General features: G+C 41.3%; 1 protein-coding gene across 1 annotated transcript in view; it reads right to left on the bottom strand.

Moving 5' to 3' along the window:
• The window catches only part of LOC311248984 (thrombospondin-3b-like), a 179,724-nt gene extending 167,797 nt beyond the window's left edge, over nucleotides 1–11,927 (bottom strand). The window contains exon 1 of the mRNA XM_084338228.1: nucleotides 11,838–11,927. Coding sequence (XP_084194354.1) covers nucleotides 11,838–11,918 — 81 coding nt within the window. The 5' untranslated portion in view covers nucleotides 11,919–11,927. The remainder of the gene's footprint in view (nucleotides 1–11,837) is intronic.
• Between the last annotated feature and the right edge of the window lie 1,129 nt (nucleotides 11,928–13,056).

Below are 13,056 nucleotides of genomic sequence, written 5' to 3' on the forward strand. Positions count from 1 at the left end.
GACATTTCGTTTTGAACAGTAAACGAACGTCAGCTAACGCAAGCTAACTGAGGTATGAACATGAACTACTAGACATTCTGGATCATTTGTTGATATCAGGAGCTATCGGTAGCTAGCCGGCTAAATACCGTTAGACAATGCCTACTAAACGTGAATAGTTGACTGGGTAATTTTGTTTAAACAGTAACGATAGCTAGGTAGCTAACGTTAGCGCAGGTCGAATGCAGTGCACTACAGACTCGAGCAGAGGAGCCGCACCTCTTTGTTTACAAACTCTACACGGGGCGGGCGGGGCTAGGGAGGAGGAGCAGCGGCAGTTTGCAGGTCGTGTGTGTCTGAGACAGACAGCGAGTGAGAGCTTCGCTTGATCGGTTTCCGCTATCGGCGAATATGACTAATTATCGGAATTCACAGATTGCATATTTATACTGAGTATCGGCCGATAACGATCGGTGGCCGATCGATCGGGGCATACTCTGGTTAGGTGCGAGGGATAGTGGAGGTACTTCTCAAGGTGGGGTCCGGGAGGGGGGGGTTCGAGCTGAGCATATGTGTGTAGGTTTTTTTTAGATAACAGGTATTAGGGGTATATCTTATATAAGACAACTAACTAAAATGTGATCTCATTGGATGTGCCCTGACAATTAATGCTTGTATATCTTATCGTGTGTTGTCATGTTTGTTTATATGTTTGTTTAAAAAATAATAAAAAAATAAAATACAAAAATAAGTATAAAATAGAAAGTCAAGATCAAGAAGTCAAGTACGTAAACAAGTGTAAACAACAAAATTGTTCAGTGTATCTATATACAGTATGTACAGCTGGTACAAAAATGGTGAGGTATAGCTTAGCTTGTGGAGCCACCTTGTAGTGGTGAGGTGCAATAAGGAGGTGCAATAAGGAATGAGAATGATGTGCAATTTCCTTACCAATAATATTAATATAAATATAAAGTGTAAAGTGTGTCTAAAGTGGTAAAGTGGGTGCTAGTGTGCTACAGTGTGTTGTTTATTTAAGTGAGTGTATGTGCGCTGTGGGTGTGTTGATGGTTTGCTTATTGTTCATTGTAGGGAAACAATGTCCAGGCACGCACTCCAGGTTTTTCCAAATTTATTGGCAGCCTGTAATCATGACGTTTCGGTGTGAACACACCTTCTTCAGAATGGCTTGCATGAATCATGAAGGGTAAGTTACCCTAGTATATACAAGACAAACAGGAAGTGACAACATAGGAAGTGACAACACATTCCCACAAGAGATCTGCAAAAAAGTACAAAATACCACTTACAAGCACAACCTTTTCAGAATATGTAAATCAAAAAGAAGCGTGTAAATCAAAAAGAAACATGTAAATCACAAAGAGATATATCTATATATATTTATATATATTTTTTATACAGAGTAGGCCTACATCTTAAACTCATGACCCATATAAGCCATCTTTCAATTATAAATATAAAGAATGATAAATGAAAATAAATAAACAATCGAATGAAATGAAATAATCAAATGAAACGGGTCAAAACATTTTCCTCATTGAGGCCTCTAGGCTCTAAACAATCCAGGAACCACCCAAATACTTCTACAAACGGCAACCTAACTTAAGGGACCAGTTAGTTAAAACAGATTTTCCCCAAAAATTTACCCATTTTATGGCTAATATTCCAAATGGCAATTTTCCATGTTTGTCTTGTACCCAATGTCATGGCATGATTAAAGAGACATTTTATTTACAACCAAGTACAGGTAGGAGTATCGGATTACCTGTAATTCTGATTTTGTGGTTTACTTGCTTAAATGTCCTTGTAACCTTTACTATGTTGGAAAAACAAGAAGACGTTTTAAAAATCGAATTTCTGAGCACAAATGTTCTATAAGAAGAAATTACGGGAAGTCTTCAGTTGCAAGGCACTTTAATAAGTTAGGACATGATATTTCTGGCTTAAAATACATGGGTATAGAGCAGGTCTTGAGACCACCAAGAGGCGGTGACAGAGACAGGCTCTTGCTACAAAGGGAATGCTTTTATATTCATTTTCTGGATTGTTTATAGCCTAGAGGCCTCAATGAGGAAAATGTTTTGACCCGTTTCATTTGATTATTTCATTTCATTCGATTGTTTATTATTTATTTTCATTTATCATTCTTTATATTTATAATTGAAAGATGGCTTATATGGGTCATGAGTTTAAGATGTAGGCCTACTCTGTATAAAATATATATATAAATATATATAGATATATCTCTTTGTGATTTACATGTTTCTTTTTGATTTACACGCTTCTTTTTGATTTACATATTCTGAAAAGGTTGTGCTTGTAAGTGGTATTTTGTACTTTTTTGCAGATCTCTTGTGGGAATGTGTTGTCACTTCCTATGTTGTCACTTCCTGTTTGTCTTGTATATACTAGGGTCACTTACCCTTCATGCTTCATGCAAGCCATTCTGAAGAAGGTGTGTTCACACCGAAACGTCATGATTACAGGCTGCCAATAAATTTGGAAAAACCTGGAGTGTGTGCCTGGACATTGTTTCCCTATTTTTATGTATGATATCAGAGGTTACAGCACCCAGTGTCAAGTCTAGTGAGGTGAGCGCGTTCTACTACTTTTTTCATTGTTCATTGAGCATCCTGATGGCCTGGGGATAGAAGCTCCTTCTGAGTCTCTCTGTGCTTGCCATGAGACTCCGGTATCACTTGTCCATACTACTATGGACGGCATTGGACGCAATATTGTAGCACCCAAGTTTCAACACCGTTTGACGAACATTGTTACTCAGCTGAAAGAGTTGAACGGTTACCCTTCCTGCTGACCTGTTGTACAGAAATTGTAAGTCGCTTTGGATAAAAGCATCAGCTAAATAACAAAATGTAAATGTAAAATGTAAACTACAGTGTGGTGTAGAACTGTTGTGATCATAGGTTTCTCTACTGTTGTCTCAACTACAGTGTGGTGTAGAACTGTTGTGATCATAGGTTTATCTACTGTTATCTCACTTACAGTGTGGTGTAGAACAGTTGTGATCATATAGGTTTCTCTACTCTCACTTACAGTGTGGTGTAGAACTGTTGTGACCATAGGTTTCTCTACTGTTATCTCAACTACAGTGTGGTGTAGAACTGTTGTGACCATAGGTTTCTAGATACTGTTATCTCAACTACAGTGTGGTGTAGAACTGTTGTGACCTTAGGTTTCTCTACTGTTATCTCAACTACAGTGTGGTGTGTAGAACTGTGATCATAGGTTTCTCTACTGTTATTTCACTACAGTGTGGTGTAGAACTGTTGTGACCACGGGTTTCTCTACTGTTGTCTCAACTACAGTGAGGTGTGTAGAACTCTGGACTTTATAATCTAACAACCTACATCTTCTCAAATGGGGGTCCTTGGACTCATGTGTATCCATTTGGGGGTCCTTGATACAAAGAAGGTTGAGAACCACTGATCTATAGAGTATAAATATTTGTCTAATTACTTAAATCGCTTCCGTGACCATCATACATATTCTACTAGAAGGAGCCGTATACGGTCAGGTGGCGTAGCGGAGATTGCGTTCGTCACCAAATGCCGGAGACGCTGGATTCGCCTGTTCGAATCCACCTCACAGCTCCGGGGTTGTCACCAGCTTGGCTGGCCGTTCACACTAATACAATTGGCAGTATTAGAGGTAGGGGTGGGAATCATCAGTTTCATCACGATACGATACGATATCGATTCTTTGGACAACGATACGATATTTGCCGATATCACAAAGTCTGCCACGATACGATACGATACGATTCAATTCAGGTGCCTGCGATCGATATGAGGCGATATTATGTGCCCATTTAACACAATCAGTCACATTTAGATCAACTAAAAAAAGGCTACGGAAATATCAATTGATGTATTTATTTTTGAGCTCTTCCAGACATTTAAATGAAAAACAATCTGTTTTTAATACAAATAGACCTCCTGTTCACTTTTGTTTTTATATATTGAGCTTTAACACACACACACACACACACACACACACACACACACACACACACACACACACACACACACACACACACACACACACACACACACACACACACACACACACACACACACACACACACACACACACACACACACACACACACACACACACACACACACACACACACACACACACACACACACACACACACACACACAGCCCCCACTCCTCCTCCTTCAAAGTCCCCTCTTCACTCTCCTGTTCTCTCTCACGGTTAGCTGCTTAGCTTTTAAGCAGCCAACGCGACGTTCATTTAGATATTTAACGCGACGTTGGCATAAAGGAATGGCGACGATGCAACGCCTGTTATATGCATTTGACCCGTTGCGGGGAAAAAACTGCACAGACTTATATCGGCTCGCAAAATAGACGCTCTGTAGTGCTTTACAGCAGACGCAAACACTGCTGTAATGTCTACACGGAGTTTCACAATACTGGGCGCCGGCGGATATGACTCGCGGGGATTTTCAAAATAAGCGTATCGCAATATAAATCGATCTTTTTACGTTGCATCGATCCTATTTGATTATTGATAATAGATCGATATATCGATCTGGATCGATGTATTGTCCCACCCCTAATTAGAGGGTGGGAGAAGCTGGCGGGGTGGGTCCGGGTCGTTGTAAACAGCGACTCCTACAGTTCGGTCGGGGCGCCTGCTCAGCGTGGATAGGATCTAAGGGGGGTAGTGTGATCCTTCCACACGTTACACCCTCTCAGTGAGAGTCCGCGCTGCCAGGTGAAAAGAAGCGGTTGATTGTTGTGTGTCGGAGGAAGCATGTGATAGCCTCCACTCTCCCAGACCGACTGTGGGGGGTAAGTGCGCAGCTACCAGGAAGGGGATTGGGAATTGGCATAACGACTAACATTGGGATGGGAGAAAATCGGAGGAAAAAGGAGGGGGAAAAAGATTAAAAAAAAATTAAAAAAAAGGAGCCGTACAGATTTTATACTTCCTAAATTCAACACAGTAATGGGCATGAATACTTTTTTATATTCTGCGGCATTGGAGTGGAACAAGCTTCCAGTGGCCCTGAAAAGCATAGAAGAGGGGAGAAGCTTTAGACGTGCCACAAAGAAATGGCTAGCCAGTGTAATGTAGAGTAGCCACGTCTAGGAAGGAGAAGGTAGGGCGTATCTGTCTATAGTCTCTTGTTAGTATGTATAGGAGTTTAATACAGGTTAATGTTTTATGGGGATGTCTGTCCATGTCCAAAATCAGGGACCATGATGGAAATAAGTGCTTGCACTTTCTCATGTGTTTATCCCTTGGATGCTGTCTTTTACTCCACAATAAAAATCAATCAATCAATAGAGAGGGGAAGAGTGCTAACATCCTCCTCCTCACATCACATCCTCTTCCTCACTGCACAACACCATTTGAGTCCATAGAGTTAATTTGAGTCAACAATCTTCTTCTACAACATGAGTAGAGGCTGTTGTCGTGTGTCTACCGCCACCTAGAGGTTCTAATTCATTCTATAATGAGTTTCTACAAATCTTTTTACTAAGGAGCTGCCGCGATTACCGCATTACCGCGGTATCGCTGTTACATCACGGCCACCGCAGAGTAGGCTGAATACCGCGTCACCGCTGTTTTTTATAATAATAATAATAATTTACCCTCCTCTCGTTGGGCTTGCGGCTCTGCAGATATACCCTACTCGTCTATCGAGGTTCCAAGCGACCCTATTGGGTACCAGAAAAGTCACGTGAAACATTGCAGACCACTGATTGGTCAGAAGAGAGACGCGTCACACGTTTTTACGTCCTGAATGTCAGTTCATCACAACAGCTAATAACGTTAGCTTTAACTCTCCGCCGGAGTGGACTATCATCGCTCTTCAGGAGTACTAAACGAGACATAATGATTTTACTGTCTGCAACGAATGTTATAATAAAAGCCCTTCGTTCTATACACTTGTCTGATTGAAAACTTTATTAACAGACCGCAGAATGGGACAACTCGGCACGCTCTGAGCAAAGAAAGGAACTGAGATATGAATAGAGTATTGCTTGCTATGGTCCGGTAAATACTAGGGGTGGGACGATACATCGATCCAGATCGATACATCGATGTAATTATCAACAATCGAATCGGATCGATGCGATGTAATAAGATCGATTCATATCGATACTCTTATTTTGAAAATCCTGTGGCGAGTCTCATATCCGCCCAAGAACAACAGCAGTAGCTCCGTGTGTGTAGATGTTACAGCATAGCATTCTCCCTTTCTGTGTGTGTGTGTGTGTGTGCGCGCGTCTTTGGAAAGACCAGATGAGGTCAGAGGAGTTTGATGTTTAAATGTTATTTAAACATAAACAATATAATACATAATAAATGTAGGCCTATACATGATCATGCAACATCAACAAATTGTTGTAGGAACGGTTTGGGAGAGGGAGGTTGTGAGTTTTGAGTTCCAAAAAATGTAGCTTAAAGTTTAAAGCTCAATATATAAAAACGTGGCACTTTACAGTGAACAGGAGGTCTATTTGTATTAAAAACAATAGATTGATTTTCCTTTAAATGTCTGGAAGAGCTCAAAAATACAAATGTCAAATGATATTTTCATTACCTTTTTTTTGTTGATCTAAATGTTACTGATTGTGTTAAATGGGCATATGATATCATCTCATATCGATCGCAGGCACCTGAATATAATCGTATCGTATTGTATCGTGAGAAACTTTGTGATATCGGCAAATATCGTATCGTTGTCCAAAGAATCGATATCGTATCGTATCATGATGAAACTGGTGATTCCCACCCCTAGTAAATACGCTGATGTTATTGAACGCATAACTATATAATGCCAATGCCACAAAACGAATGCCTTTATTATAAAGTAGTAACTTTATAGTAATAATAATAAGAAAGGGTCGGGGGGGTGCCCGCGACACCGAGTGAACTGCGCATCCGTGTTTCACTTTCAATAACTAATGCGTGCTTGCCGAATCCCAAACAATATTCATGCTGCAAAGTCATCCTCTAAAGATAGACATTTAGACTAGAGGCAGGCTATATGCTATAAAGAGTAGACTACTACTAAAAAAAAAAAATGCATTCAAACTTTTTTTTTTATTTTTTGTGTGCGTGCGGTAAAAACCGCAGCGGTAGGAAATATTTTGCAAATTTGTGCGATAAGGAAATAATCAATACCGCGGCAGCTCTAAGTAGCAGTAATGCATAAAGTTCAGTTTTCCAAACACCATTACATCTCACAGGGAGAAGAAGCAGTGTTATATCCTGGGTAGAAAACAGAAGGAGTCTTCTGAATTTGCCTCCAATTGTTGGTCCTCAAGCAAGAGGGAAGGAAATTGAAAATGAAAGTGAGGATGAAGATACCAGAGGAACTGTCATTTCAAATTGGAAAGAATCGAGTTATTCAAGTCAAATGCAGAAAAGAAGGGTTGTATCTTGTGGAAATGAGAACTATTAAAGAAACAGATTGAGATTTTCAAGAATCCACAACATGTGGTTGGAAGGTTTGCGGGTACAGAGTTGGAGCTGTGCGTTTTTGAGTCAGAATTACTAGAAGTAGGATGGTAATTATTGACTGTGTCTCAAAGACAGAGTGTTGAGGCTTGATGCATTGAACGACAACTGTGCAACATGCTTCCTCCCTTAGAGAGATGAACAGAAGGGAGTGATTAGTGGCGTGTCACTGTCTGTAGACGCTGAGGGCTTTCAGAGCCCGTTTTGTAGGCATGTCTAGGGTGAGGAGACTGACAGGATTCAGAGAAGGGAAGCAGAAAGGTCTGATGCGAGGAGAATGACAGGATTCAGAGAGGGGAAGCAGGACAGTCTGAGGTGAAGAGACTGACAGGATTCAGAGAAGGGAAGCAGAAAGGTCTGATGCGAGGAGACTGACAGGATTCAGAGAGGGGAAGCAGGACAGTCTGAGGTGAGGAGAATGACAGGATTCAGAGAGGGGAAGCAGGACAGTCTGAGGTGAGGAGAATGACAGGATTCAGAGAGGGGAAGCAGAACAGTCAATCTGTACTTTTGTACTTGAAGGGGAGTTGCCAGGCAGCCTCAGTCTACCTGGATTGTGTGTGCTGCTGTCAGACCATATGAGAGTGCTTCCATTAGATGCTTTTCTTTTCGGGGAGAGTAATGTCATGTTTCTTTATCTACTCTACCACTGCACAGAAATTAAGTGGTTACCAGTAGTTACAGGCATGGCCGGATTATGTCACTAGAAGGCCCCTTGGGCAAGAAGATCCTATGAAAGGCCTCTATTGTTGTCAACTGTTCTGCTAGTGTGAACTCTGCGAGAGCCTTGTGCACGTGCTGGTTGAAAAACAGCAATGGAGTCTATTTTACTGTGATACGTGCATGTACATACAAACTTGTAATTGCTTTCTTTGATTTACTACTGTCCCATTGTCTTATTTATTTACTACTATACTGATATGTTATTGATTGTACAACTCTTGTTTTACTGTTTATTTTAAACAATTTAATGTTTTGTCATTTAGGCCTATGAGACGCCATCAAGTACCCTTGGACTCATTTAAAATAAGGGTCCCCCTCAATTGACTCGCGGGGTAAAATGAAGTACAAATAAATAAAATAAAATACTGCATCCAGAAACTACCTAAATAGCATTTTTTATAGTTTGCGATACAATAGCAATGCAAGGGCACTCCTACGATGCACTGCAGCTGTCAAAAGAAACACTTGTCTGGGCGGCTACGTGGCGTAGTGGGCAAGGCGCTCGCCACAAAATGCTGGAGATGCTGGGCTCGTCAGTTCGAGCCCAGCGCTCCACATTTGCTTTCAGTTTAGCTGGTCGTCCGTACTAATACACATTGGCCGTATTAGGGGGTGGGAAACTGATGGGTGGGGATCGGGCGTTGTGGACAGCGACTCCTACAGGTCGGTTGGTGCGCCTGCGCAGTAGAATCAGGAAGTGTCGGGGGCAGCGTGAGCCTCCCACGCGTTACTCCTCGCCACTGAGAGATCGAGCTGCGCAGGTGAAAAGATGCGACTGCTGTTACCTCAAGTACCGGAGGGGACTTGTGCTATGTATGACTTAGTCCACATTGCAGCCGGCTTGTGGGAGGCAAGAAACAGCGTCCGTAACAGGGGAGGGTTGAATTGGATGATACGAAATTGGGATGGGAGAAAATATAGAAAATGGGAGAAAAACGTGGATCAAAAAAAAATAAACACTTGTCTTTTCCTCAATGCTGCTGCTGTAGTAGAGCCAACTTCATTCTGAAAACGGCTTCAAATCTCATTGTAAACTACAAATCATAAAGAGGTTCTCATTGCTCTCCAACCATATTGAAGAATGATAACTTGTGTCCTTTATATGTAGGATTACTTGTGACTTTTACTGATTTCTAATTAATTGATCCAAAAGCAAACATTAGCTACAAACAACGTGGGGAAGATGTCAACAATAGACACTGCAACATGTATCGGGTTTCAATGATCAATACACTGATTACCAACAAGTGTAGGTTATGATAAATAGGGTTTCAACTTGACAACACATTTATACCCATCTACCTCAACCTATAGTCTACCCATATAACATTGTATATACCATATATATATTTACCATACATATGCTCTGGCAGGAACACTCATTCAAGGGTACTACGACTATGCTTGCACCTCATGGTACCAAAGCACCTCAAAGGCACTAAAAACCAAATTACAAACATCTCAAAACAAACTAGTCAGACTACTGCTTGACCTGACTCCTAGAACCCACCTCACCCCTGCCCACTTTGACAACCTAGGATGGCTTAGAGTAGACAACAGAGTACAGCAACTTGCAATGGGCCTGGTCTACAAGATACACTACACGACCAAGGTACCCATGTACATGTCAAAATACTTCCCAAAGGTCAGTGAATACCACGATCACAACACCAGAGGGAGCTCCACAAATCATGTTAAACCCAGATTCGGCTCAAACAAGGGACTAAACACGTTTCACAATTATGCCACATCAATGTGGAACGCCCTACCCAAAGCTGTAAAGGAATGTGAATCACTACCCACTTTCAAAAACACTCTCAAAGAACACCTACGGGAGACTGCAATTCGAAACTGGCCCCTACAAATGTCCTAACCCAGTTGTACAGTAAATGACCAAGTATGGCTTTGTCAGTATTCCAATGTACAGTGTACAGTGTCCACCCCCTACCCAACCCCCCCCCCCACCACCTCCAATGTACACCCACCCAACCACACCCCACCTACCCAACCTCCTCCAATGTACAGTTTCTACGTCAAATATACACTCTTTTCTGGACACTTTTTGTATCACAAACAGTACTGTATTTGCAAATCTGGTATGTCATAAATGTATAGATGTAGCAGTAAATTTTTTAACCATTGATCTTAACTGATCACTGTGACTTTATTGCTTTTATCGTTATATATGCCTATGTTTGTGTACAGCACTTTGAGCTACATGACATGTATGAAAGGTGCTTTATAAATACTTATACTGTCTATCTGTATGTCGTGTGTGTCATATGTTATGATGAATTGAAAATGGGGGACCCTGATGTAAACAAGACGAAAGTCTTTCTCTGGTCTGCATCCCCTTAACAATTGTATGTATTGGGCGGCTGCTTTCAGTTTAGCTGGTCGTTCATACTAATACACATTGGCCGTATTAGGGGGTGGGAAACTGATGGGTGGGGATCGGGCGTTGTGGACAGCGACTCCTACAGGTCGGTTGGTGCGCCTGCGCAGTAGAATCAGGAAGTGTCGGGGGCAGTGTGAGCCTCCCACGCGTTACTCCTCGCCACTGAGAGATCGAGCTGCGCAGGTGAAAAGATGCGACTGCTGTTACCTCAAGTACCGGAGGGGACTTGTGCTATGTATGACTTAGTCCACATTGCAGCCGGCTTGTGGGAGGCAAGAAACAGCATTCGTGACAGGGGAGGGTTGAATTGGATGATACGAAATTGGGATGGGAGAAAAATATAGAAAATGGGAGAAAAAGTGGATAAAAAAAAAACAATTGTATGTATTGAGCTGTACTGTACTGTACCCATTCTGCAATCTGTTAATAAACTTTTCAATCAATCAATCAATCAAAACCATATCCATCCACACCCGTCTGTATACACCTGCATATATTCCTGTTTAGAAATGTGTATACTATACTATCTGTTGTACATATCCCTTACATACTCTTACTAGTTATACCACTGGTATAATGTATTTAAACCTGTATCACTGTACATAATAATACATCATTCATAAAACAATAGTTTAGTAATAGTACATAATAAACTCTGTACATGCATCAGATTAGCATTATTAAATTAATCAGTAGTACTAATTTATACAGTTGAATCACTTTTCACATTGTATTGTTGTTGTTATTATTATATTGCTATTGCACTAGTTACATTTGCACTCTGGTTGGATGCCAACTTATTTTCGTTGTACTGTACTTGTGTACGATGACAATACATTTTAATCTAACTCGTGTGTTTTCTGTTGCATTGTTTGCATTATATCAAAGGACACAACAGGAAATAAACTGGGGTTCAGGCTTCTCCCTAGCGACACAGTTCTGCTGGAACAGTCTATAATGTGTAGTTGAGCAACAGAGCCGGGTTTATTCATAATATACATCAGGGTGAAGTAAAAACGTCGTTTCTCTGCCTCAACATCTAGTCGCGCACGCTAGTGTAGCAGATAGATGACTGACGTCACACCGTTCTCTTTAACACTCGGTAAAAGAATCGCCGAAACTTGACAGCAGCGACAATTGTGGGGACGTCATCTATACACATATCACCCGAACACATGTTTGATTTCTTACCAGGACGGTCAGAGAGTCGGTGTCTATGGAGGGTAAACCAAAACCTCCTCTCCAGCAGTACAGCTCCAAGGGGGCCGCCATCTTACTTTCAATAAATGACCTTGCATGGCGGAAGTACATTGCCGTACGTTACCAATGATAACAAAACTGACTTCCTTGACAACGATGGAAACAGAAAGTTCTATTTAACAATGTTTGTGTTGTTACATACAAAGAAAAACAAAACCACCACACAGGTACTACTAAACTGGCCCCGGTAAATGTCCGCCCCCCCCCCCAATGTACAATTTCCTCCCCCTCAAATGTATATCGATTGATAGATTGAACATTTTATTAACAGATTGCAGAATGGGTACAATATAGTACAGCTCAATACACACAACTGGGGGATGCAGACCAGAGAAAGACTTTCGTCTTGTTTACATCAGGGTCCCCCATTTTCAATTCATCATAACATATGACATACAGATAGACAGTGCTACATCTATACATTTATGACATACCAGATTTACAAATACAGTAGGCTACTGTTTTTGATACAAGAAGAGTCTAAAAAAGAGAGTATATACATTTGACGAAGAAACTGTACTTTGGATGAGGTTGGTATAGGTAGGGTGGAGGGGGGGTTGGGAGGTTTGATTGATTGATTGATTGATTGAAAACTTTATTAATAGATTGCAGAATGGGTACAATACAGTACAGCTCAATACACACAATTGTTAAGGGGATGCAGACCAGAGAAAGACTTTCGTCTTGTTTACATCAGGGTCCCCCATTTCCAATTCATCAGGACATATGACACACATGACATACAGATAGACAGTACTGCTACATCTATACATTTATGACATACCAGATTTGCAAATACAGTACTGTTTGTGATACAAAAAGAGTCAAGAAAAGGGAGTATATACATTTGACGTAGAAACTGTACATTGGAGGTTGGGTGGGGTTGTGTGGGGGGGGGGGGGGTGGGTACATTGGGATATTGACAACCATACTAGGTAATTTACATTGGAGGGGGTTGGGGGGGGAGAAACACTGTATAAATAAGCAAATCTGTACATTGGGGGGGGGGGGCACACTGTACAAACAAGCAAAATTGTACATTGGAATATTGACAAAACCATACTAGGTAAATTACTGTGCATTGGAGGGGGTTGGGTTAGGACATTTACAGGGGCCAATTTCGAATTGCAGTCTCCCGTAGGTGTCCCTT

The sequence above is a fragment of the Notolepis coatsorum genome, assembly GCF_963971535.1.
Source record: "Notolepis coatsorum genome assembly, chromosome: 2".
Lineage (NCBI taxonomy): Eukaryota > Metazoa > Chordata > Actinopteri > Aulopiformes > Paralepididae > Notolepis > Notolepis coatsorum.